Source organism: Dendropsophus ebraccatus, chromosome 4 (genome assembly GCF_027789765.1).
Source record: "Dendropsophus ebraccatus isolate aDenEbr1 chromosome 4, aDenEbr1.pat, whole genome shotgun sequence".
NCBI lineage: Eukaryota > Metazoa > Chordata > Amphibia > Anura > Hylidae > Dendropsophus > Dendropsophus ebraccatus.
In genome coordinates this window covers 56,639,908-56,667,810 of record NC_091457.1, presented here as the reverse complement: position 1 = coordinate 56,667,810, position 27,903 = coordinate 56,639,908, and the positions used below count along the sequence as shown (strand labels likewise).

At 45.8% G+C, this 27,903-nt stretch overlaps 1 protein-coding gene and 1 long non-coding RNA gene across 3 annotated transcripts in view; one reads left to right on the top strand and one right to left on the bottom strand.

Annotated features, from left to right (window-relative positions):
- The window catches only part of NFATC3 (nuclear factor of activated T cells 3), a 69,651-nt gene extending 43,008 nt beyond the window's left edge, over positions 1–26,643 (bottom strand). Inside the window, exon 1 of one of the 2 annotated variants that reach the window (XM_069965897.1) lies at positions 26,361–26,643. In XM_069965897.1, coding sequence (XP_069821998.1) covers positions 26,361–26,445 — 85 coding nt within the window. In that variant the 5' untranslated portion in view covers positions 26,446–26,643. Of the gene's footprint in view, positions 1–7,225; positions 7,249–26,360 lie in introns of those variants that run through there. The other variant, XM_069965898.1, reaches the window with a different exon arrangement.
- Positions 1,354–14,318, top strand: LOC138788215 (uncharacterized). The gene is made up of 3 exons (XR_011362563.1): positions 1,354–1,437; positions 11,093–11,185; positions 14,238–14,318. It is a non-coding gene; the product is annotated as an uncharacterized lncRNA (long non-coding RNA).
- Positions 26,644–27,903: the final 1,260 nt, after the last annotated feature.

Here is a 27,903-nt window from a genome sequence, read left to right as displayed (position 1 = left end):
GGGCTTACATTAGTATATGCATTAGGCTGGCACCACCTCTCTGTCCCTCCTCCTCACCCTCCTCATGATTAGGAATGCTCCAGGCAGATTACTTCCTATTCCCCAGCTTTGTGCATAATGAACATGGGCTGGATCATTAAGACACCTGTGCAAAGCTGAAACAGCAGTAAATGTTCCTGGATTATTCCTAATGCTGAGGAGGCAAAGGAGAGGTTGTGCCAGCCTAATGCATATACAAATGTAAGCCCCGGCCGTTAGACACAGCGCTGTAGGATTAAAAATTGTTTTTAAAACAATAACTGCATCCCCTGCCGAACGGACCCCAGGACAGATATCAGAAGGTACAAGTGGTTTGGGGGGTCAAATTGTGGGTACAGAGTCGCTTTAAAAATGTATGGCAAGCTTATTTGATGGCGTGAGTATATCCTTGTACAACACGGGCCCCTGTCTTAAGGTGATTTTATGTTGTTAAAGTCCACTGTCAAAAAAAAAAAAAAAAAAGCACACAACTATAGTGGTGACAGTGAGGACAATGGAACAGATGCTCCTGCATAGAGGCTGAGAAACATGAGTTTTTTTTTATTCTAGTTAGAAATACATTATAAGATCTGCTGTTTAACCGATTATCAGCTGTTACCCACCAGGACAGCGTCCTAAATAGTAAGCCATTACACCTTGGTGGTAACTAGAGATGAGCGAACCGGGTTCGGGTTCGAACCCGAACGTTCGGTATTTGATTAGCTGGGGCTGCTGAAGTTGGATAAAGCTCTAAGGTTGTCTGGAAAACATGGATACAGCCAATGACTATATCCATGATTTCCACATAGCCTTAGGGCTTTATCCAAGTTCAGCAGCCACCGCTAATCAAATGCTGAAAGTTCGGGTTCGGATCGACTCGAGCATGCTCGAGGTTTGCTCATCTCTAGTGGTAACTGATGATGTGCGAGCAGGTTCACATGAGCAACACCATGTTTAGTCCCATCCAGTTAGCCTAAGGATTAGACCTTACAACCATCTATGGGCCAACCATCTATGGGCCAGGAGTTCGCAGAAATCTATGATTTGCTATAGAGCTGTGTAAACCTACAGTGAATATAGCCCAAAACAAAGCTTACAGCTAAGCTGTTAATTTGTTTAGTCTGCATAAATTACTGGTGCTTTCAACATGCTCCAGTTATATGGATATTATAGTCCAAGGTCTCTTAGGTCTATATCCAACTTGTCTGAGCAACTGGAGCACTTTAAAGGCATTAATTCAGGCAGACTACCAAAGAAAGGCCAAGCTGTCACTTTCAGATGCATTTACAGTAGGATCACTCAGCTCTAATCTGCAAACCCCATTTTTTCTAGAGTTATCCATTGCTGGACACATTACTTTAAAGGTGAGCTGAGCGGGACCGGAGCCGAGAGCCTCACTGCAGCCGCGCCGCCGAGCAGGTACTGTATGCTCTCGGCGGCAGGCTGCGGGATGCGGCCGGGGATGGGAGGATGCACCGGGGATCGGAGATGCGGACGGCGGCGGGATGCGGCCGGGGATGGGTGGATGCGTCGGGGATAGACTGATGAGGCCGGGGATAGGGGAATGCAGACGACGGAGGGCTGCTGGATGCGGCCGGGGATGGGCTAATGCGGCAGAGTATGGACTGATGCGGCCGAGGATGGTAGATTCGGGCGGCAGGGCTGCGGGAAGCGGGGGGTTAAAGCACATACTGACAGCGGGATGTCAATCCCGCTGCGAGTATGTGCTATCATAGGGGGTCAATGGCTTATACACTGCGTATTTACTGCTGCGATACGCAGCAGATACGCAGAAGTTTAGATCTAAATAACTGAACACAGTATCAAATCTGCTGCGTATCTGCTGTGTGTGTTTGTACCCCTACAGTGAAAAGTTACTCAAAGCTTCTTCACAGAATAGGCCATCATTAGCAGATTGGCACCAGGCACCCCCAATGATCAGCTCTTCAGGTGGGCTGCAGCTCTGGAAGTAAACAATATGACAGCGCTAGAAGCCTTGGTCCAGTACACTGAATAGTTAAGTCAATGTAATGTAACCCAGTGCCACCACTACACAATGACCAGAGCCGAGGTTTCTGTCTCCCATACACTGTTGACTTCTGATGTCGCAGTTCGGTAAAGCAAGGCAATCATCACTATTTTGAGCTACAGAGTAGTTTTCACCAGCAAATGAATTTATCTCCTAAAGACCCACTGCATGCTGAGGGTGTCCTGTGCGTGATGCAGATGAATGACAAAGGTTGCAGGGACTTTTTTGCGCATGCAGTGTCTCTGTACTATGCTGCCTGCGCTGGGAAAATGGCAGAGGAGATGTGCAGCTGCTGGGAACGGGTGATATGTGAGTTCATAGATTTTTTTGTTTCCTATGGGAGGAGGGGGATGTGGGGCAGGCAATGGAACTAATAGCAATCGGCACATACGGCAGGGCTGTTTCCGCAGCTGTTTTTGAGCTCCCGCCACCGTATGCGGCAACCGATATCAGGCATATAAGACAACCCCTGACTTTTGAGCAGATTTTACATAGAAGGTGAGCTGACACTTCCTCTGACAGATTAAGCACTGTGATTTTTTTGTAGGTCAGACTGGTGATGACATGATCCATTTACACTAAGGCTAGGTTCACACTTTGTCTTTCCATATGTTTCCCCGTTTTCGTGCATTTCATTTTAAAGGATACCTCATGGTGATCCGCACCGGATTTCACATTTACATTTCAGTTATTTGTGAACACACCCTTAGGGTTCACATGTACCGACTTGAAGCGGAAATGTCGCTGCGAGTTTAGCAGCAAGATCCGCTACGAGTTAAGGTCCTGGCAGGTCCCTGGGACTACTCACTCTTTCAGACCGCTGCGAGTATATAATGCAGCCGCCCACTTAACCCCTTCATCTCCCGTGCTGTCTGTGTATACATTACTTGTCTCCTTGCTGCACAGGGTCCAGGCACGCACTGATTGGCTGGAGAGGGCGGGAGAGCAGGACGGCAAGACCCCGTGCAGCAAGGAGACAGGTAATGTATACACAGACAGAGCGGGAGCCAAAGGGGTTAAGGGGGCGGCTGCATTACATGCTGGTATGTAGTCCCAGGGGCCTGCCAGGACCTTAACTAGCGGATCTTGCTGCTAAACGCGCTACGAGATTTCCGCTACTAGTCGGTACGTGTGAACCAACCCTTAAAGCAATACTGTGATCCCCCCCTACTCTCACTTCATTTCATTGGTTAACAGTGTTACTTAGGCAGGGCTTCAAAGCATCTCCTGGCTGGGAGACACTGTCAACCAATGAAATGAAGTGATTTTAGAGCAAAATGAAGATGCAGACAAGTTTCATCCAGGTATTTATCAAATGTGCAGCATCTAAGTTTGTGGATGGTACAGAGAACTGCACAGAGTAAGGAAGGGGGTGACAGTATCACTTTAATCCTCTATCCCTGTGCCCGGTTACTAGGCATGGTAGCAGAGGTGCTGCGGCAAGTAATCACCTGCTTCCTTCCTCTTTCCAGTTCATCAGGCTTGACTGGCAGCCTGAGCTCTGACTTTGCATTAAAGGGGTTATCCAGCGCTACAAAAAACATGGCCACTTTCTTCCAGAGACAGCCCCATTCTTGTCTCCAGTTCAGGTGGGGTTTGAAATTAAGCTCCATTCACTATAATGGAACTAAGTTAGAAAACCTGCATCCAAACTAGAGACAAGAGTGGTGCTGTCTCTGAAAGAAAGTAGCCATGTTTTTGTAGCTCCAGACAACCCCTTTAAAGGGGTTATCAAGTGTTAGAAAAAAAAACCTCGTCCCCGGCTTGGGTGCAGGTTTTGCAGATCAGTTCCACTGAAGTGAAGAAAGTTTATTTGCAAATCACACCTGAACTGGAGGCAAGAGTTGTGTCATCTCTTTACATAAGTGGCCATGGTTTTCTAACAACAGATAAGCCCTTTAAGTTCCTAGCACTCAAGCTACCAATCAATTGTGGGAAAAGGGCAGAAGCAGTATGACTACAAGCTGCAGCTCCAATCCCATCCCTAGTTATCGAGTGCCTGTGCCGGATATTTTGATATTTTAATATATTTGATATATTGATATTTTAAAAAAATCGCAGTCCTCTTTTTTTTATTAAGTCAATGGAAGACAAACTCTACAGCATCGGTTGTTACGGACACAGCAAACAAGTCTGCTTGTGTACATTAAATCAGAGCTGTTTTCCCCCACATGTTAAATTTATTACAGTTCTGTTAAGGTCTATGGGGTTACTGTGTGAACACAGCCAAGACTGGACAAAACCACAGGCACTTTGTTGTAGTCACTGGTCTTGGTTTCCTTTCTCAAATCTGAACCACATACCTCAGACATGAGCGGGACCGGAGCCGAGAGCCTCACTGCAGCCGTGCCACCGAGCAGGTACTTTATGCTCTCGGCGGCGGGCTGCAGGATGCGGCCGGGGATAGGGGATGCGGGCTGCTGGATGCGGTGGGGGAGGGGGGGATGCGGCCGAGGATGGGCTAATGCGGCGGCGGGGCTGCGGACAGCGAGGGGTTAAAGCACATATTCACAGCGGGATGTTAATCCCACTGCGAATATGTGCTATCATAGGGGTGAATGGTACCGGATCCGCAGCGGTTCTCGATTTGAATCCGCAGAAGTGAGATCCGCTGTGGATCCGGTAGGTGTGAAGGCACCCTAAGGGTACGTTCACACTTACCAGATCCGCAGCTGATTTTCTGCTGCGGATCTGCAGCAGATTTCATTTAAATAACTGAACACAGCATCAAATCTGCACCATCAAATCTGCTGCGGATCCTGTAGGTGTGAACGCACCCTTAGGCTGCGTTCACACATACTGCATTCAGCAGTTCTGCAGCGATATGCGGTACAGTTATGCCCTATGGCCTCTGCATTCTTGCAGTGGATTTTTAATTCGCTGAGAGAATGTAGCCCTTCTGCTTTATTAACTAACTAGCTACTGGACTTGCCTGCTCTCTGGCTTGCTTCTCCAGCTCCCGGGTCCCGAAGCAAGCTGGGCAAGTGTGGGCAGGTAATGTATGAGCTTCTTTAAAATTCCAGCAACTGATTAGTTAATAAAGGCAGAGGAGCCACATTCTCGCAGACAATTGAAAATCCACTTCAATGCAGAGGCCATACGGTATAACTGTACCGCATAACGCTGCGGAACTCACAGCGTGAAATTGGCTGCAAATGCAGTATGAGTGAACACAGCCTTAGGGCCCTATCACACAGGACGATTATCGTTTGAAAAATTGTTAGATCGTTTGTATTTGAACGGTAATCATTTAGTGTAATAGCAGACAACAATTAAACAACCAACGAGAAATCGTTGGTCGTTTGATAGAATTTGGACTCATTTTTATCATTGATCATTTGCAAATCGTTCGCATGTAATAAGGCGCCGTCCAGTCGTTCACAGCAGCGACGACAGGACAACGGCAAGAACGATCATAAGTAATGGTCATCGTTCCGAGTAATTGGGTGAACCATTTTAGGTCATTCGCCATAGCGGTTGTTTCTGATAGTTTATCATCGAAAAATTGCTTTGTGGAATAGTACCCTAATGGTGCGTTTACAACAATCAGCCGACATCGTTCATGTCAGCTGATTGTTGCATCATTTGTCTTTCAAACATGTTGAAAGACAAACAACTCGTTCAGCAACGATCTGCTGCCGTCGCTCTGTGGAACACTTTTTCGCTAGGACTGGGGACGAGGTGGCTGAGGGAAAAAACGTCCACTCACCTCCCCGGTTCCAGCGGCGGGTCCCGCATCGCGGCACTCCGGTGCCCGGCCGCTTCCTGGTGTCTGACGCGGGCCCGAGGCATGACGTCTCAGGTCCGCGTCAGACACCAGGAAGCGTCCGGGAACCGGGCACCGGAGCGCCACAATGCGGGAGCCGCCACTGGAACCGGGGTGGTGAGAGGTCCCAGCGAAAAAGTGCCCCCCCCCCGCTGGAGTACCCCTTTACGACAGCTAACTGGGCAAGGAGGCACATGGTACCTTTCATATATTCATACAAGCGCTGCAGAATATGTTGGTGCTAAACAAATAAATATTATTATACCAAAGTGTAGAAAAATGCTTCTATTCTCCAGGGGAAGGAATCGAAGAGTCCTGAATTGCTGTGGGCTGTAATACCTCCGCATTTCCATCCCACATCTGCCTCGCTTTGGACTCTGCTTCCAGTTTGTGATTAGTGAATTGTTCAGTAAATGTCTGAGTGTTTAGACCCCCACTGATCTCTAGAACAGGCAGGGAGAGAAGCATGCAGATGACCACTTCTATCCACTATGACTGGGGGGGGTTAACTAGAGCTACCAGGTGCATGACTAGGGGGTTAACTAGAGCTACCAGGTGCATGACTAGGGGGTTAACTAGAGCTACCAGGTGCATGACTGAGGGGGTTAACTAGAGCTACCAGGGGCATCAATAAGAGGTTAACATCAGCCACCAGGTGCATCACTGGGGGTTTATTAGGACTACCAGGGGCATCACTGGGGGTTTACTCTTGCTACCGGGCATCACTTAGGATTCACATCAGGTACCAGAGACATCACAGAGGGTTAACAGTAGCAGGGGCATTAGGGGAACAATACTTTGCCTTGCCCCGGGTGCTGCTAACCCACACTATAAACTGCCACGCACAGTATGTGGCCCTCAAATGATTTTATTAATGCCCGAATGGCCCTCGACAGTGAAAAGGCTCAGCCCACCCATGATCTAGATCAGAGATGGGGAACCTTTGGCCCTCCAGCTGTTGCAAAACTACAATTCCCATCATGCCTGGACAGCCAAAGCTTTAGCTCTGGCTGTCCAGGCATGATGGGAATTGTAGTTTTGCAACAGCTGGAGGGCCGAAGGTTCCCCATCCCTGATCTAGAATGTGTGTGAGAGCTGGGGGAAAGCACATTCAGCAAACACTCAGTGTGTTGCGCACCCAATCAAAACTTTTGAGTTACAGAAACCATTTAAAAATACTGTTTGGATAATATAAAGGTATGAAGGGTGTATATATACATCACACAACAGCTGGTGCTCTCAACTACAAGACAGCCACAAGACACACCTTTTTTCACCAAGCAGCAACATGAGTGCATTAGTTATTTGAAGCAGAAGTCACATGCAAATTCAAAACTGCCAATAAAGGTCTGACCCTTGCACTCTGCTCACACATAAAAAATAAGTGCAAGACTTACAAAATTCATACATACCACACATGCCTAGGTCTACAAGGACATGTCTTCACAAATTCGTCAAAACTGCAGGAATGCAAAATAGAAATTTATTTTTCAATGAAAAGTTCAGTTACGTAACAAAAACAAACATGCAAGACCCCATGAACTTTGTAAAAAAATAAATTAAATCTAAAGTGTCAGTGCTCCTTACAAGTTTGGTGAATAACCAATAATAAACCTTTTCTTAGAGCACCGGCTTCCATTTACTAAATTTAGGGTCATGTCAAAAGCTTTGATCGGTTGGGGTATAAGTGTTCCTAATGATACAACTCCTGGCTCGTCTTAGGGACCAATTACACGGAGCGATTTTTAACAATTAACGATCGCAAACTACATTGTTTATCATTAACCTGAAATTGTTCACCATATTACACAGAATGATGGTCGTTAGATACGATCTTTATTGCGATTGTTTATTCCTTCTGATCTCAGGAAAACAATGGGCAATGTGCTATTACACTGAACGATTAACGATAATTTTAGGTACAGATCTAAATCAACGATCGACATACGAACGATTTTTCGATCGTTGCCTGCAATTACACAGAACGATTATCGTTTAAATTCGAACAACATAACGATTTTTCGCATGATAATCGTCCCGTGTAATAGGGCCCTTAGTAATTGGCTGGTTGATATGCCTTGTGGTGTGTTTACACAAAGATTTATTTATTATTTATTTATGAGAAGTTCCTGGGAACTGTTCCCTGTTTATACTCTGTTCCTGGCTTTGGCTTCAGAAATCTGTCAGATAAATCTCTGTGTAAACGCACCCTTAGTTTTATGAAACATCAGTGACCCTTTAAACAGAACAAACTCAAACAGAGAGTCTTCAAAGTGTTTCAGGCTGATTGACAAGCATATCTGAAGACTGACTAGTCTAAGTTTAGAGCTACTATTATTAGGCTTACCTCAAATCAGTATTGTGTGCCAAAACTTTGGTGCATTTAGACCATACCTCATTTGTTGGACCCAGTGGAAGGGTGTCTAAATGTGGCACAAGTCATATAAGGCAGGTTTGTGTTTTAATGGTACAAATTGCACCAGAATTCTGGAGTACTTGCAATTTTAACTCTGGGCCACTTTATTGTAATGTTCACACTATTTATCCTGGAAAAACAATACACAATGAGCACATTTTGTGGGGTTTTCTCCCTTAGCATTGTGGTATCAAACAAAGCACAGTCCTCTTTACATTTTGCTTGTCCTTCTAGCTAGGTTCAATGTCGCTCAGTGGCTGTAGCAGTTAGCTGCCTGGCAGTCAGATATGGAGCAATCTCAGCTCCTGGGCCCACTCATAAGGTCCCTGTGTACATGTCCAGAAGACTGGTCTAGTAGACCAGTGTGTATGTGCATTACATTGATTATTCTGAATGCAATGTCTTGTCGTCCTGTAATTTGGGGGTTTTAAATTTGTCTATACATTACTAGGGGTTAACTTCTTCAGCCACCGATAATCAAATACAGAGCGTTCAGGTTCGGAACAACACAAACGTGATCAACGTTTCCTCATTTCTATACATTACTTGCTTTTAATACTCACATATACAACTGATGTGCTTTGCATTAATTTAAAAGTTCACAATCTGTGGTTCTCCAGCTGTTGTAACATTAAAAATCCCAGCATGCCATGCCAGTCCCACAGATTTCATGTCAAGCAGGCACTTGATGTTTTACAACAGCTGGAGAGTCACAGGTTGCAAAGCGCTGATGTAAATTCATAAGGCATAAGCACTGCTATTTTCTGCATCTCACACTGGCACTCACTTCCAGCTTACTCAGAATACTTAGGAACATCATTGCAGAAACAGTAATCCCTGTAATAACAGGGGAAAATAAAAAAATAAAAAGGGGGGGGGGGGGGCAAACACTTGACGAAGGCTAGGGCTGGAGCATCTCAATCAGATTTTTCATAATTCAGTGTTGGTCCTGCCCCTGTAGGCACGGCTAATACCTGACCGAGGGGCAGTAGGGCTGGCTTTGTCTTGTGGAGAAAGAGGGGTTAGCAGCAAGTCATGAAAAATCCCTCTTCCTCTCATGTCACTGGTCTAAAGGCCCTATTACATGAAGCAATTATCAGCCTTATTTGGCCAATAATCACTTTATGTAATAAAAGACAACGATCAGCCGACAAGCACAAATGTCTTACAAGGTCTTTCAACATGTTGAAAGACAAACGATTACGATAGCAACGATCTGCTGCCGTTGCCCCGCTATCTTCTTTGAGCTTCCCAGACGATGTAATGATTGCTAGGACAAGCCCCCCCTCCTCCTGTAGCTCCCCATGGCCCCAACCACCACCCCCGCACTTACCTGCCCGCTATCATGGTGCGTTTACACGAAACCATAATTGGCCCGATCTTACGATTAACGATGTCGGAGTAACGATTTTTTTCTCATAACGATCAGCGTTTAGACGGTACGGGAAAAATCGTTTTGCGATCGCGCGCCCGCAGCCCGGCCCCCCGCGCCGGCTCTGTCCCCACCCCCGCTGCCGATCTGATCGCCGCAGCTCCGATCGCCCCCCGCCGCCGCTGCTCCGGTCGCCCCCAACCCCCCCCCCGGTCGCCACCCCCCCACAACGCAGTCTGTAAAAGGAATTAAGACATTGATCATTAATATATAAAAATATAACATTGCAGTATATAAAAAGTATATAAAAGTAAGCAATGAACATGCTGGCCTGTATGTCTAATAATAAAATCACTGGTAGAAACAAAAATCATCATCACAAAATACCTTCAGAGTTCATACCATTTCTATTGCAACCCCAATTACTCAAAGAGCAACATATCACCATAACTATCACCAACACGCTGGAGCATGTACAGGAGATGACCAGAGATCATAAAATACTCCCCACAATAGTCCGGCTAGTGTCACTTCTGGACATGTATGCATGTGCATCATCAACTCTAATACCAATCCCTTCCCCGGATACCTAGTGCACATACTCCTTCCATTTGACCCATTACATGACTATCTTCATCTCTACAGGAAAGTCTACAACAATAACCTTGCTTCCACTGTTTTACACTATGAATGGTTACTGTCCTAAAGGAAACCAATCGGCACGTTTGTGCTGATATGGTTCCCAGCAGCACAGTATAGATCTACTGGACAGCTCACAGAGCATACCAGCCACGTCTGCAGCAGTAGTTTTACAAAGTGGGAAAAAAAGATGTTTTATTATGCCACGCAAGGCTAAGAGAGGGCGGCAACTAGTCATCTGGGTGGGGAGCCGCCAGTGACTAGTCACAGTTCTCTGCCTGTCAGTGCACAGTGCGGGGATGATTGACAGAGAGAACAGTTACATCAAAACATAAAAGACTGTAGGCAGAAAAAGCTCACTCGGTCCATCTAGTCTGCCCTTTCAGTACTTCCTTTCTGATCATCCTAGGATAGATATGTTTATCCCAGGCAATATTATATATGACGTAAACCAAGTTTGCCATTTACATTCTTCTTTTTTTGTTATGCTGTAAAACAAAGCTGTACTTATCCAGGCCCATTACTGGCCTCTCTGGCTGTTACTCATCCCCTCCGAGTGCACTGACAGGCAGAGAGCAGTGACTAGACACAGATGGGGAGTCACCCAGATGACTACCTGCTCGCCTCTGCCAGCCGGGCACCAGCGTATTAAAACTTCATTTTCTCTAGTATAAAGCTTCTGCTGCAGCCATGGCCAATATGTGCCACAAGCTGCAAAAGGTGCATTATATTGTGCTTCAGGGAACTAAATCAGCCCAGTTGGGCCGATTGGTTCCCTTTAAAAAAAATGTCGGGGCACAGAGGGCCTTAACTACTATGTGCTGGAAGGAAACTAAAATGTTTCTCTTGCAGAATCTGGAGAGAGGATTCGTAGCCAGGAGAAGTCTTCAAGGTGGCCCAGCATGGCTAGAGAGGAAAAATGACTGATCAGAGAAGATGCCCCACGTGAGTCACTGGATGTAACTGCACTGTCATTACTTAAAGATTCTAATCTGATGCTGTGTAAACCAATACAACTAAATTTTGCATCAAATCTGCAATAGATATTCATGTGAATGTACACTAAGGGTGGTATTACACGGGCCGAGCAGGGCCCGATAATACCTGTAAACGAGCGCCGATCTGCTAGATCGTTGCTCGTTTACTGGGCCTATTACACGGCCCGATAATCGTTTGACAAGAGCTGCAAGGACATAGTTACCGATGTCCTTGCAGCCCTTGCTAAACTGGTATACATTACCCATCCACGTTCCAGGGCTGCTTCTGCCGTCCAATACTCCCGGGGTCCCGTGCGCGCTCTAGCTTCACAGCGGCCTGTCAGCTGGTAGGCCGCTCAGCCAATCACAGGCCGGGACCGCCGCGGCCTTTGATTGGCTGAGCGGCCTATCAGCTGACAGGCCGCTGTGAAGCTAGAGCGCACGCGGGACCCGGGAGAAGCGGACGGCAGAAACAGCCCTGGAACGTTGATGGGTAATGTATATCGTTAGTCGCCAGCCATGCACTGCTATTACACGTAGCGGTGCGCGGTCGGCGCCCGACAAAAATAGGGTCTAACCTATATCAACGATCAGCCGATGATCGCTGTCATCGGCTGATCGTTGCATTTATTACACGGAGCAATAATCGGCCGAATCGGGCCAATTTGGCCGATTATCGTTCCGTGTAATAGTACCCTAACTGTTCCACTAGAGTTAATTTGCTATGTTACATTAGACTAAGGTCCCGACATTTCTGTGTTAACTTTTGGTTTGCCCAACTTTGCTTGAACACTGCTCAGCTCACTTGTCATTGCGCTCAGCAGTGGCTAAAGCTTAGAGGGAACATTGATCACATCTACTGTTAATTTAGATTTTAAAAGTTAAACTGACAGTCACACTTTCAGACAGGGAAAGGGATCAAAGGCCAAAGATAAACACTGCCACATAAACTAATTTAAATTGAACTGTTGCCAAGTTCAAAGATTAATAGGTAACAATTTATTTAAAGGGCACCTATCACTAGTTCTGTGCTGCCCAAACCATGAACAAGGTGAAATTAGTAGAGAGAGTGGAGTAGGATGCCAGGGAGTAAAAAAACCCATTAATACTTTAGCTCCTCCAACAACCTATTTAAAACATTTTAAAGGGGTTCTCCGGAGGGAAAAAAAATCTTTCAAATAAACTGATGTCAGAAAGATAGAGATTTTTTTTTTTATAGAAGTAGATAACAAATCTAAAGTCTTCTCAGCTGCTGTATGTCCTACAGGAAATGGGTGTTTTCTTTCCGGTCTGACACAGTGCTCTCTGCTGACATCTCTTTCCGAAATAGGAACTGTCCAAAGCAGGAAAGATCTTCTATGGGGATTTGCTCCTGATCTGGACAGTTCCAGTCACGGACAGAAGTGGCAGTAGAGAGCAATGTAACAGACTGGAAAGAATCCACCACTTCCCATCAGACATACAGCAGCTGATAAGTACTGGAAGACTTGAGATTTTTAAATAGACGTAAATTACAAATATATATAACATTCAGAAACCAGTCTAAGAAAAGAAATTCGACGGAGTACCCCTTAACGACATCGGGCGTATACTTACGCCCTGATGCCGGTAAGGACGTTCAGAGCGGGGCCGCGCGGCGACCCCGCTCTGAACCGCGGCGGTCCCGGGTGCCGCTTGTAGCCCGGGACCGTAGGTATTAGCGGGCACGGTCCGATCGCCGTGCCCGCTAATACAGTAATCAGATGCAGCTGTCAAACATGACAGCTGCATCCGATTACCGGATTCAGCTGTTCCCTGGTGTCTAGTGGCGGAGGTCGCTCCCCCGGGATGTTATCCCAGAGGAGCGATCTCCGTTTCTGAAGCCGGCCAGGGAACGCTCCAAGATGGCGCCGTCCCCGGCTCGGCACTCGTTTACTTCCGGCTGCAGATCAAAGCACTTATACTAGAAGTCCCCTAGGGGGGCTTCTAGTATAAGTGTAAAAGTTAAAAAAAAAAATGTTGTTAACAGTAAAAAGCCCCCTCCCCTAATAAAAGTCTGAATCACCCCCCTTTTCCCAGGTTATAAATAAAAGTAAATAAATAAATAAACATGTTTGCTATCGCCGCGTGCGTAATCGCCCGAACTATTAATCACATTCCTGATCTCGCACGGTAAATGGCGTCAGCGCAAAAAAATCCCAAAGTGAAAAATTGCGCATTTTTGGTCGCATCAAATCCAGAAAAATTGTAATAAAAAGCGATCAAAAAGTCATATATGCACAATCAAGGTACCGATAGAAAGAACACATCATGGCGCAAAAAATGACACCTCACACAGTCCCATAGACCAAAGGATAAAAGGGCTATAAGCCTGGGAATGGAGCGATTTTAAGTGACGTATATTTGATGACAATGGTTTAAATTTTTTTACAGGCCATCAGATACAATATAAGTTATACATGTTACATATCGTTTTAATCGTAACGACTTGAGGAACATATATAACAAGTCAGTTTTACCCCAGGGCGAATGGCGTAAAAACACGTTTCCCCCAAATAAATAAAAATGCTTTTTTTTTTTCAATTTCACCACACTTTGAATTTTCTTCTGGTTTCGCAGTGTACTTTATGCAAAAATTCAGCCTGTCATTGCAAAGTACAATTAGTGACGCAAAAAATAAGGGCTCATGTGGGTCTCTAGGTGGAAAAATGCAAGTGCTATGGCCTTTTAAGCACAAGGAGGAAAAAACTAAAACGCAAAAATCGAAATTGGCTCTGTCCTTAAGGGGTTAATACTTACATGAATGCAATTAGCAATAGAAAAAACGTAACCAGAAAGCACCAAACAAGCATTTCAATAGTCTTTATTTAAGGGGGTGATAATGGGGTTGTCCAGGAAAATAAAAGCAGATGACAGACGTATTCTGGTATCAAAAATTGTTTTATTTTAAAACTACTACCCCAAGATAAATAACTTACTAATATAGTGTTGTCACCAATTGTACTGGCTTCAGCATGTTTTTACTTTATTTACCCCGACAGGAAGTTGAAAATGAAAGAACTACACAATGCGGTATGGTCTCTAGGTCTTTAACTCCTCCGTCTCTTCCAAGACAATGCATCTTCCTCTGATGTCACAGAAGACTTGGCTGGATCTTGGCTCTAAGCTTAAAGAGAACCTTTCACCCCAGCACCCGAGGCAGTGCTTTCCTATGGACGTCAGACTCATCTCTGGTTATTTACATATCCCTTGCACAGACCATCAGACACCTATTTATTCGCAGCGGTAACGGCTTCTGTAGAGCGGGACTTGCACAAAGGGGTAAGTATCCAGGGCTCTACCAGCTTGTCGAGCAGGCTCTGCCCCGGGTGGCAGGGTGAAAGGTTCCCCTTAAGCCCCACCCTGACTAATGTCATCAACTCTTTCCATTTGGGAAAGAATGAGGTGTGTTGACAGCCACTGCTTTGTACTGAACATTGCTGAAAGCAGAAAGGTAGACAAGGATCACAGCAGATTTGCTGTTAGGAGAGATAGGAAGTGACATGTGTGCTGACAAACTGACAAACTGTTCGACCAGGAAGTAGTTAGAGAACATGGTAGGAGAAAGCATTACATACTCACAAAACAAATGGATTTTGGTGGTTTCAGAACTTGGGCAGACAGGAAGCAATACTACATGTTGAGCCCTGATTGTAAATGATGCAGGAAAAGTGCTGGGAGTAAGAGTCGGAGACATTCTAGCGTGCAGCGGATTAGAAGCGCCTCTTTGACACCTTGTACTTTAGAATAAAAGAATTTTCTACCTTCTAAAAGCAGAGATGGCTATATGAAAAGTACCAATTATTCATGACCTAACAGCAGCTTGGATCGGGGTCAGGGTGAGTTAAAAAGTTTTCTTGTGACAACATGACATACAGGAAATGTATGCAGTTATAGGCTGAATGGGCACTTCCTGTGTGCCAAGACTTTACCAGGAAGTCGAAAATTGGATTAAGAGCAATTAGGGCTTGAAACGCATTCACGTTCAAGATCTTTGGTCACATCAAATCCGGAAAAATTGTAGGGGCAGGTTTACATTCATCCGGCGATCCAGCAGCATTTCCCTCCAGCACAGTAGCAAAGTACCGGAGGAAAACGCATCTTTGAACTGATCCCATTAATTTCAACAGGACGGTTTAAAGCATCTGCCGTGCTGCCGGATCGCCACACACCATATGTCAGAACGTCTTTTTGGGAACAGTTGTGTTCGCTTTCTGAAAAAGTAAAAAAAACTGAAACGGATGTAACTGACAAATGTAAACCCAGCCTTATAAAGTGATCAAAATGTTTCATTTACACAAGAAAGCTACCAATAGAAAGTACAGACTGTGGCACAAAAAAAAAAAAAAAAAAAAGACACCTAAAGTAGCTGAAACGTCAGTTTACCACAGGGTGAACGGCGTATACACAAAAGCCCCTGAAATAAAAACAAATAGCTATTTCTTTTTTATTCAATTTCACCACGCAAATTTTTTTCAGTCTACAACAATTCAGTCTATCATTGCTAAGTAAAGTTAGTGTCACAAAAAATAAGGGCTCATGTGGGTCTGTAGGAAAAAAAATGAAAGTGCTATGGCCTTTTTAACACGAGGAGGAAGAAAAAAAGTGCAAAAACGAAAAGTGGCTAAGGAAGGGGTTAAAGGGGCATTTCCATCCCAACTTTCAAAGTTAAACATGTAGCACATGTCAAGGTAAATATTTTTGTAAATATATTTATAAATTTGAAAAAAAAAAAAAGTTCTAGAAGTTTAACTTCGTTAGTTGAGATGGTAAAACCCTGGATGTTCACATAGTTTTACTGAAATACAGTAACTAGACCAGAAAAAAAGAGAATACTATTTTAAATAGTTACATATAACATTTTTACTACAGCTACATCCATCAGCTAGTAGATTAGTATTGCTTATATACTTTGACTCCTTTATTTTTCCCTGTTATTGCCCCTATCACAAGTCTAGCATCTGTGACTAGCCCTTAGAGCAAATCTGTACTGTCGGACAGCCCCCCAAACCACCTAAACCGTTTTATCATCTTCATCAAGTAATGTCCGGTCCCAAGGGTCTTCCTATCTCCTGCGGCTATTTAAACTAAAAAAAAATAATAATTTATTACGGCGGCACGGTGTCAATGAGGTAGGGCCTAGAGTACCTGTGCCCAAGGTCAGCAGCACCCCTTCTCTTTACCTGTTATTTTTAATTTACGGCATGCCCCTTTGGGGGGGGGGGAGGAGGAGGAGGAGAAGAAGAAATTCAGAGAAAGAGAGGGGCTGCAAGCCTAGGGCACAAATGCTCTAGGCCCCACCTCATTGACACAGCGCTACCAGAAAAAAAAGTTATTTGTATCCCCAGTACCGACCCTAGGGGACATACAGACCTGGGCACTAGATATGCCTTGATAAAGACTACAAAACCGTGCCAATGGTTTGGGGGCGCTGTCCGGTGGTACAGATTACCGCAGCTCAATACCACAAGCGTTATCCATGGCTGCTAGTGCAGTGTGAAAGGGTGCTCTAATGGAACCTCAGACATAAAATCTTACATTTGCAACAGGTTGTAAACTGAGATCAGTCTGACCTAACATTTAGGTGTTTAAAGAATTCTCATATTTAGTATTTTATTGAAATGCATAAGTGCCAAAATGCACAAAAAGCAACCAAAAAACTAAAATATCCTTTAAAAAAAAAATTACCCTTTGACAGAAGTGTTCCCTTATGACAAGCAACCATCAGATAGGGGTAAAGAGAATAGTAACCTCCCCTAGGTTTTTCAATGCACTTTTTGGTTCTTCCTTTACTCCACTGATTGATGTTCAGTTTGTGTGAGTCAAACTGGTGGTATGTGCAAATTCTGTAAACGTGTTTTTACAAGCAGAAGATAAGAATTTGGTCTTCATGTTTTATCACGTACTTTCCATACTTGGACTTCTGTTTCTGAACTATGTTTAAACCCAAATTTTTTCTATGTGTGCATCTTTATTATCATGAGTTCATGTTCATCTACATATCTATATTTAATATTGGAATAAAGAACTGGTTTTACTATTTATTTCATTTGTTTATTTGTTTTGCAGTGAACCATACTATCCTACACTTTGAATAGTGAAATCTTTGCATCCAAGGATCCACTGTTCATAAAACCCATTTACTATGCATTAGTTACATTGTTGAGGCTGAAAGCAATGTAATAACTAAAAAAACTTGAATTACTAAGAAATACCAGAGCTTTTCTGCTAAGCTACCAGTTGTGGCTAATATTGTGTATGCCATATCAGTACTGTGTACATTAGAATGGCTTTCAACTATGTTTGTAGGCTACATAAGTATATATTGGTAAGTTAAAAATATATATGAATCCCTTTAAATATTTTGAAAGCAGTCAAATAAAATAAAAGTTATATAAGCTAACTTTTGTTTCAATAGTACTGACTTGAGGAACAAAGTTGTCAGTTTTACCACAGTGTGAATGGCGTAAACATGAAATCCCCAAAATTAAAAAAAAATATATATTTTCTTTGCAATTTCACTGCACAAATATTTTTTTCCTGTTTTCATATTTTATGGAAAAATAAAGTTGCAAAAAATAAGGACTCATATGGCTCGCAGTCTAAGGCTGGGTTCACACTACGTATATTTCAGTCAGTATTGTGGTCCTCATATTGCAACCAAAACCAGGAGTTGATTAAAAACACAGAAAGGCTCTGTCCACACAATGTTGAAATTGAGTGGATGGCCGCCATATAACAGTAAATAACGGCCAATATTTCAATATAACAGCCGTTGTTTTAAAATAACAGAAAATATTTGCCATTAAATGGCGGCCATCCACTCAATTACAACATTGTGTGAACAGAGCCTTTCTATGTTTTCAATCCACTCCTGGTTTTGGTTGCAATATGAGAACCACAATACTGACCGAAATATACGTAGTGTGAACCCAGCCTAAGGCTATGTTCACACTACGTATATTTGAGGCTGTATGTTTGAGGCTGTATAGCAACCAAAACAAGGAGTGGATTGAAAACACAGAAAGGATCTGTTCACACAATGATGAAATTGAGTGGATGGCCGTCATTTAATGGCAAATATGTGCTGTTATTTTAAAACAACGGCTGTTATATTGAAATAATGGAAGTTATTTACAGTTATATGGCGGCCATCCACTCAATTTCAACATTATGTGAACAGAGCCTTTCTGTGTTTTCAATCCACTCCTGGTTTTGGGTACTATGAGGACCTGACATGAGGACCAAATACAGCCTCAAATATACATAGTGTGAACCCAGCCTAAACATGCAGACCCTGACCAATCAAAACTGTTGACATGTCTCTCTACAATGTCAAAAGTTGTTTGTTTTTACAGCACTTTTTAAAATATTTTTGCAAACAAATCCATTTAGCAAACTTGCCTCCTTCCCAGGCCCATTCCTCCTACTAAATTTTATGGCGGCACTCTGCTAATATTTCCTAGGAGAGCGGACTGGTGACGCAAATCGGTGCACTGAGGATGGTAGTCCCACCTCCAGTGCACCAAAATGCCTCAGTAGCATATGGAACCTACAATTAACCCAGAGACGGCGCCGAGATTTAAGAATGACTTATCCTCAGGGCCCTATGCACTTTAGGGGCATATGAGCAGGTTAGATTTTCCTTTAAGGGTATAAACCCACACACCGTATATGCAGCGTATTTACTACTGCGATACGCAGCAAATACGCAGATTAGATCTAAAAAACTGAACACAGCATCAAATCTTCCCCATGACATCTGCTGCGTATACGGTGTGTGGGTTTATGCCCTAAGGGTACAAACACACACACCGTATATACGCAGCAGATACGCAGCAAATACGCAGCAGATCTGCAGCTGATTTGATGCGGTGTTCAGTTTAGATCTAATCTGCTGCATATCTGTTGCGTATTTGCAGCGTAAATACGCTGCGTATATGGCGTGTGTGTTTGTACCCTAAAGGACAACTCCGGCGTCAGAAAAAAAAAAAAAAAAAAACAGACACAAACTCTATACTCCCCATCCCTCCTCAGTCGATCGCCATTCGAAATTCCCGCCGGCCTCGGTCCCCGTCAACACCGTCCGCGTCTTCAGATCTTCTTTAGGGTTCGTTCACACGTACTGGATCCGCAGCGGATTTCTCGCTGTGTATTCGCAGCGAGATCCGCTGCGGATCCCTGCCCAGTAAACTCTGTGGGCAGACAAACTCGCAGCAGGATGCACATCCCACTGCGAGTATGTCCGCAGCCCACCCAGTTAACCCCCCGGCTGCCGGAGCCTATACTTCACCGGGTCCCCACTCCGGCTTGCTTCGGGGCTCCCGGTGTCTTCACGTCCCGCTCAGCCAATCAGTGAACTGAGGTGGGGCAGCACACTGATTGGCCGAGCAGGATGTGCCGAGAAGCCACGAAGCAAGCTGGAGCGGGGACCAGGAGATGTATACGCTCCGGCGGCCGGGGGGTTAACAGGGTGGGCTGCGGACATACTCGCAGCGGGATGTGCATTCTGCTGCGAGTTTGTCTGCACATAGGGTGTACAGGCAGGGCTCCAGATGGCGACCAAAATGGTCGCCAATGCGACTAATATTTTGCAAATGGCGCCCAGATTTATTAATCTGGGCGCCATTTGCGACTGGCCCCGGCGGCGGCGCGCTGTCTCTTTAAGTCCGGGTCCCCGGCTGATGCGCGGCTGCCGGGGGTGTCCCATCCTATCCCCGGCAGCGCGGCGCATCAGTGAGCTGCCTGGGGCCCTGACTTCCGGCACAGGAAGCGCGCGTCAGAGACGCTTCCTGTGTCAGAAGTCACAGCCCCGGCGTACAGGGAGCTCACTGACGCGCCGCGCTGCCGGGGATAGGACGGGACACCCACATCAGCCGGGGACAGCGTCCGAAGAAGAAGAGGATCGCCGGGGGAGCGGGTTGTCAGGTGAGTTTGTGTGTTTATTTTTTTTAAATACTGCTTAGCATAGAGGAAAGGGGGGGGCATCTATAATGGGGAGGAGGAGGGGGCATCTATAATGGGGGTAGAGGGGGTCATCTATAAGGGGAGGGGGTCATCTATAAGGGGAGGGGGTATCTATAAGGGGGGGAGAAGAGGGGGCATCTATAATGGGGGTAGAGGGGGTCATCTATAAGGGGAGGGGGTATCTATAATGGGGGGGGAGAGGGGGCATCTATAATGGGGGGGAGAGGGGGCATCTATAATGGGGGGGAGAGGGGGCATCTATAATGGGGGGGAGAGGGGGCATCTATAATGGGGGGGAGGAGGGGGCATCTATAATGGGGGGGAGGAGGGGGCATCTATAATGGGGGGGAGGAGGGGGCATCTATAATGGGGGGGAAGGGGGCATCTATAATGGGGAGGGGGCCATCTATAAGTGTAGGGCAAACTGGCTGCAGACACTGGGAGATAGATATATGCACAATTATTATCAGGGCCCCTCAGGTGTCTGTATTGTAGGGGGTCACTTGCATTAGTCACTAGGTGAGAGATATATCTATCTATATACTCATCTTGTGGGGGGGTCACTATGGCTGCAGTCATAAGTCTAGCTCAGTCTGTATAGACTGTTGCAAGCTTTTAAAGGGAACCTGTCACCCCCGATGCCAGGGTGACAGGCTCCCAACCCCCCGTTAGAGCCCCCTATACTCACCTCATCGCGCCGGATCCCGCTTCTGAAGATGGTCGGGTCACGGAGATCTCAGCCGCTGCAGCCCGGCGCGCACACTGAGAGATGAGTCCAACCCTCATAGAGAATGACGGAGCGCTGGACTCTCCTGTCATTCTCTATGAGCGTTGGACTCATCTCTCAGCGCACGCCGGGCTGCAGCGGCTGAGATCTCCGTGACCCGACCATCTTCAGAAGCGGGACCCCGCGCGATGAGGTGAGTATAGGGGGCTCTAACGGGGGGTTGGGAGCCTGTCACCCTGGCACGGGGGTCAACAGGTTCCCTTTAAGTTCAAGTTCAGAAGAGTAAGCCTCATTAAAAGGCTAGCCAAGTGAGGCTGAAGTACTGAGTCAGACTGTATATGGTTGTCAGACTGTATATGGTTGTCAGGTTGCAAGTTTCCATGTTGAACATTTTCAAACTAAGAAAATAGAAAATCTAAAGGAGGAGGATGCTGCCGTGGCCTCTGCACACAGTAAGTCCCATTTAACATAACATTAATTTTACATGGTTTAAAATGTTGGCGACCAAATATTCTATTTGGCGCCTAAATTTTTCAGGTTAGGAGCCAATGGCTCCTAGGTAAATTTTTTAGTCTGGAGCCCTGACAGGGCAGGGATCCGCAGCGAGAAACCCGCTGTCGATCCATTACGTGTGAACGCAGCCGCACTTCCGGGTTTCCATGGCATGAACGAAAGCGAAAAGGCTGCCGATGTGCGCGCGCGTTGTCCTTTAACTTGACGAGCCGTTTAAGTTTAAGGGGTAGTGCGGCAGTAAAAAAATATTCACAGAATAACACACATTACAAAGTTATACAACTTTGTAATGTATGTTATGTCTGTGAATGGCCCCCTTCCCCGTGTCCCACCACCCCCACCCGTGTACCCGGAAGTGTAGTGCATTATACATACCTGATCCGTGCCGACACGCGTCCGCCATCTTGTGGCAAACGTCATCTTCGGCGGGCCGGCCCGAACAACTCCGATCTTCCCGAGTGCCGGCCGCGTCATCAGCTGCTCAGCCGCGATTGGCTGAGCATAACAGATCATGGTACAAGCGGTTTTGGGGGGTAAGATTGTGGGTACAGAGTCGCTTTAAACTTATCGCTCTCACCCACAAAGCCTCAACAGGGTGTAGCCAGCCAATAATAGTTACTTACTTCTTTCTAGCACCCATCTTAGGCTCTGTGTTCTGCAATCTAAAAACTAATATCCTTCAGGCTTTGCTTGTGCTGCCCCAGTTCTGTGGAAAGCACTGCCACAGATACTTTAATATAGAAAAACCACAGCTGTAAGAATGGCTGCAGGCTGCTTGGCTAAATACTTGTAGTATCACATTTTGGAGTGTCTAGAGAGTTGGTGTTATTTATGTGTCAGATTTTGTTTGTACATGTACCTACTGAATAATAACATGACACCCACCACAGCTTAAGTGATTCCCTGAGGGCTGAAGATAGAAAGCAACAATGTAAGCAGCAGGGATGTCGCTCAAGCTGTTGTGGGCAGAACCTGGGCAAAGCCAGGGTGACTTAGAGACCCAAAACCTCTGTGGCTGGAATAGCTTTATTTGCTTATGGAGCAAGCCCCATTAAAATAATAATTTCCACAAAATTAGCTATAACTGTCTACATATGAAGTGTAAAATGCTATGATGCCGTACTGTCCAATTCTCACAACTACTGCTGTATGGAAAAGAAGTCAATTTCCCTATGCATCCCGAGGACACACAAACAACAGGTAGCGATATCTGATCCATACTGCAGTTGGTGTGCGATGCGGATAGTCACATGAGCAGTCAGTGGGACAGGAGTGACATCATAGCTGGGGTAAAGGAGACACTGAAAGGACAACCAGCCCATACGATCAAGCAAGTTAGGTTACTGCTGAGTGGCTCTTAAAGGACTCATGCATCCCAAATGTGGAAGCCACAGTACTTTAAGGACCCATATGGTACCTCCCTGCCTCACAAAATACATGAAGGCACACACGTTTTTGTTACCTGAAGACTGTTGAGTGTTCAAATGCATGTTGTATTTACTATTTACCCATAGAAACATTGCTCATGGAGGCACCATACATCAGCACAAGGAATATATATGGGTCAATATGGCAGATTCTTTTGAGCAAAGCTAGCAAAGCATCAGTTACTAATGAAGGTTTCCCATGCTTAAAAAAAAACATAAACATACAGCACACTATACTTTCTTTATACTATGGATGAGTGTGCACTATGGATGAGCTATTTGATCGGATACATAAACATAACCTCGCAGGAGCCACCATAATGGAGAACAGAATTACACTCTAAGGCTATGTTCACACAGAGCAAAAGGGGTGGATTACGCGAGGAAATATTTCTGCCTGAAATCAACTGACGCTGAGTTCCGAGCAGAATGTAAGCAGAATCACTGCGTATTCCGCTAGGAAAGTGTTCAGCTCGTAATCAGCTCTTGACAAATTCAGCACAGAATACTCAAGGAATCCGCGCTGAATCCGCATGCATTCAGCGCTGAAATTCAGCGAGTATTTGGCGAGTAAACTAGACTATACCAGTATACTAGAATCCTCCTCCCCCCTTTTTTCCCCATTTCCGCGCTGATTCCGTGTGTAATTTCCGCTTGTATTCCGCGCTAAATACGCGCGTATTCCGCGCTGAAACAGAAAATCAGAGCCCCATTGGTTTGTATAGGCTTCCGCTAGCAGAAGAATGAACATGTTCTTTCTTCTGGCGGAAAGCGGATTAGTTCAGTGCGGAAATTCCACCGTGTGAACTGCAGAGCAGAATTTCCATTCAACACAATGGAAATTAGCTCTGCACCTATTTTAACGGCTGAAATTTCAGCGCTGATTCAGCGCAGAAATTCAGCTGCTTTTGCTCTGTGTGAACGAGCCCTAAGCCTCTAGGAAGTGATGAGGTTCTATGGGTATATTTATTGTGTAGACCAGGAGATTTCTTAACATGCAGAAATGTACAAAAGGGAAAAAAAAGATCCCTACAAAAACACTAGATACAGAGCACAGAAAAAGACTGCATATCATTAAAAAAGTATATTAGAGGGGTAGTTCAGCAAAACAAAATTACTTCAAATCAACTAATGCCAGGAAGTGAAACACTAAAACTGATTTAAATATGTCCTAGGGTCAGATTATTAGCAACATCACTATTTTTTTGAAACCTACAGTCAGTCAGTCAGTCAGTCAGTCAGTCAATCTATGAGTGACCACACAAAGGCTATCGGCCACATGTATCTAAAATACAGAAGCCAGGGCCCCGTGTGTTTACAACCTAAAGCCAAGTGTGCATGGCTGGCCAAAGGACAAAGACAGCAGAGTATATAATAGGGGTCACGCCAAAAGACCCAAGTAGACCACTGGGAGATTTTGTTTGGGCCTGTAACAAGAAACCTCAGATTGTACTATAAAAAACAATCAATAAATTGATCTGTGTTTACAATTTGAGCTGATCAGGCATGGCAATGGTCAAAGTCTTGAAACAATATAGAAGTCGAGGGTTGGGCTGGATTTACACTAATAGGTATGTCAATTTTCCCTTTGAAACACTGTTACGGTATTTTAATGTCTATAACGAACTCTTGAAAGAGACCAGAAAGAACGTGCATGTTACCAAGATATTTAAATGGGTTACAAATGCTTGAAATATGTGAATGCTGACTAAGGCTACGTTCAATGCTAGGCTGCATTTCTGTATCCATTAATTTTAACGTACAGAAAAACATGGTCCACTATGTCTTTGTGTACATTAAAAAATAAAAAAAAACAACGGGTCTAGTCTATTTTTTATTTTTTTTTATAATGTAAGAGCTTATTTACACAGGCCCTGCAGACAGAACTTACAGGGCTTCCCAATCCATAGACCACAATTTACAGGACCTTTTTACCATCCAGTTTTGCAACCTCTTTTTCCTTTAAAACGCATACGTTAAACGGACAGCAATAACGCAGAACCCAGCCTAAGGCTACATTCAGCAAACCAACAAAAACACAACTGAACCTCGAACTGATATCAATATAAAAAAATCTTTATTGTATGAATTGTTAAAAAACACACATGAAATGACAAAGAGCAATTTATAAATTTATAACAGTTTATACAATAAAGATTTGTTTATATTGATATCAGTTCGAGGTTCAGTTGTGTTTTTGTTGGTTTGCCGTTTAGTAACTAGAACCCCAATTATGTTGGTCTCCTTTACACAATACTTATTTCCCCATTCAGATGTGAGACAATAATAGTAACTGAGTGAGGGAATACTGCCTAACTGAATTTTGGTGTATATAAGGCTACATTCAGACTCAAACTTACATCTCGCCAGATATACACTCCTTGCGAGATGTTAATACAGTAATTACTTCAACTGTTGTTCCTATGGACGTTATGAATACAGCGGAATTGATTTCAGAAAACCATGACTAAGGACCCAGTGGGGTCTGAAACGCGTCGGTGTTAAATGTATGTCCAATAAAGCATTTAAAATTATTTGAGCTGGAGAGGATCCTTTCTTCTTTCTGTATATGATACCCCGGAGTCCAGGGGAAGTCTCTCCGTGCACAAACTGATAAGCAATCAAACCAGGAGACATGTTTGTTCATTCGTCTGAGGGCTGACTATATACATGCTTTTTCTTCTTCTCAGTATCATACACACGTATGTATCACGGGTATTGTACACACGTATGTATCACTGGTATTGTACACACGTATGTATCACTAGTATTGTACACACGTATGTATCACTAGTAGCATTGAACATTAACGACTACAAATTTAGACTAAATAAATTCTGATCTCCAACCACCGTTCACACGACTTGTGCCGCCGCCGGTACCGCTGTCAGTGTCACCCGTCACCTTCCCGGCAGCACCGGCCGCAGCCGCCGCGGATCGCGCTCACTGAGGGGCAGTCTCCGCTATGACAGGTCGGTGTGATCGCTCCATCACAGGTGACAGCTCCATCTGCCCGTAACCGGCCGGCGGCAGAGCTGCCCGTGCACACTGCGCGCTTTGTAAACAAACTCCGTCCAACACGACGCGCCGCTTTCTCCCCGCTGAGAGGGCAGTGATGTGGCGCCTGCTGACAGCGACATTCCCAGCACAAGGACAGGGCCGGTGAGGAGGCGCACGGCTGTCCCTCAGCTTCCTGCCCTGTCGGCAAACTCCAGAGAGTTCATGACGCCAGCCCGTGCCCAGCCTACAACTGCCACCCAGCCGCCACACATGTCACTCACTGCTGCCTTATTATTAGACGCCTATGGAGCCAGCACAGCGCCCCCTGGCGGCACGTCAGCACATCGGACCCCGCCGCACAGGTTACTATTTACGGTTATACCACAACACCTGCACCCCCCGCCACTTCCCTCCACACGTGAATGACGTAGTGACTCACCGCACGCCTATTGTCAACAACGACACGAGCAGACACCCGGGCTGGGGCTTACCTGCCGGTCCTACGGGCTGTGTCGCCTCCTCCCCGAATAAGAGCCTGAAGTCCAACTCGTCAGAACCACAATGTGTGGCACTCATCGGTGCCGGTATACCGCACTCAGCTTTTCCGTCCTCTCCGCACCGGTTTCCGCCCTTCCCCCGGTTTAGCGCCTTCCTCTCTGACCCCACACCAACTTTCTCGGTGTCGAGCGTTCGGGGCCTCAGTAGCGGCTAGTTCCCCTTCTCGATAAGGACCCTGTGACGTCGGAGCCTCACGTGACACATATAGTCACGTGGCGCAGGATTCCGCTCTGGTTGGTGCTGTGAGGGGCATGGTAGTCGTGCAGCGCTGTGTAGTGGCTAGGGCTGACACTGAGGAGGCGTGTGTACGGGGAGATGGGAGACAGTGCTGACAGGGAGGTGGTGACGGGTAATAGTGCGGGACACGGCTGACAGGTAGGTGGTGAGTACGGGTAATAGTGCGGGATACGGCTGACAGGGAAGTGGTGACGGGTAATAGTGCAGGACAGGGAGGTGGTGACGGGTAACAGTGCGGGACACTGCTTGAAGGTGGTGACTGTTAGTAGTGCGGGACAGGACTGACAGGGAGGTGGTGAGTACCGGTATTAGTGCGGGACAGGACTGACAGGGAGGTGGTGATGGCTAATAGTGCAGGATACAGCTGACAGGGAGGTGGTGAGTACCGGTAATAGTGCAGGACAGGACTGACGGGGGTGGTGAGTACGGGTAATAGTGCGGGACACTGCTGACGGGGAGGTGGTGAGTACGGGTAATAGTGCGGGATACGGCTGACAGGGAAGTGGTGAGTACCAGTAATAGTGCGGGATACGGCTGACAGGGAAGTGGTGAGTACGGGTAATAGTGCGGGACAGGGAGGTGGTGACGGGTAACAGTGCGGGACACTGCTTGAAGGTGGTGACTGTTAGTAGTGCGGGACAGGACTGACAGGGAGGTGGTGAGTACCGGTATTAGTGCGGGACAGGACTGACAGGGAGGTGGTGATGGCTAATAGTGCAGGATACAGCTGACAGGGAGGTGGTGAGTACCGGTAATAGTGCAGGACAGGACTGACGGGGGTGGTGAGTACGGGTAATAGTGCGGGACACTGCTGACGGGGAGGTGGTGAGTACGGGTAATAGTGCGGGATACGGCTGACAGGGAAGTGGTGAGTACCAGTAATAGTGCGGGATACGGCTGACAGGGAAGTGGTGAGTACGGGTAATAGTGCGGGACAGGGAGGTGGTGACGGGTAACAGTGCGGGACACTGCTGACAGGTGGTGACTGTTAGTAGTGCGGGACAGGACTGACAGGGAGGTGGTGAGTATGGGTAATAGTGTGGGACAGGACTGACAGGGAGGTGGTGATGGGTAATAGTGCAAGATACAGCTGACAGGGAGGTGGTGAGTACCGGTATTAGTGCGGGACAGGACTGACAGGGAGGTGGTGAGTATGGGTAATAGTGCGGGACAGGACTGACAGGGAGGTGGTGATGGGTAATAGTGCAGGATACAGCTGACAGGGAGGTGGTGAGTACC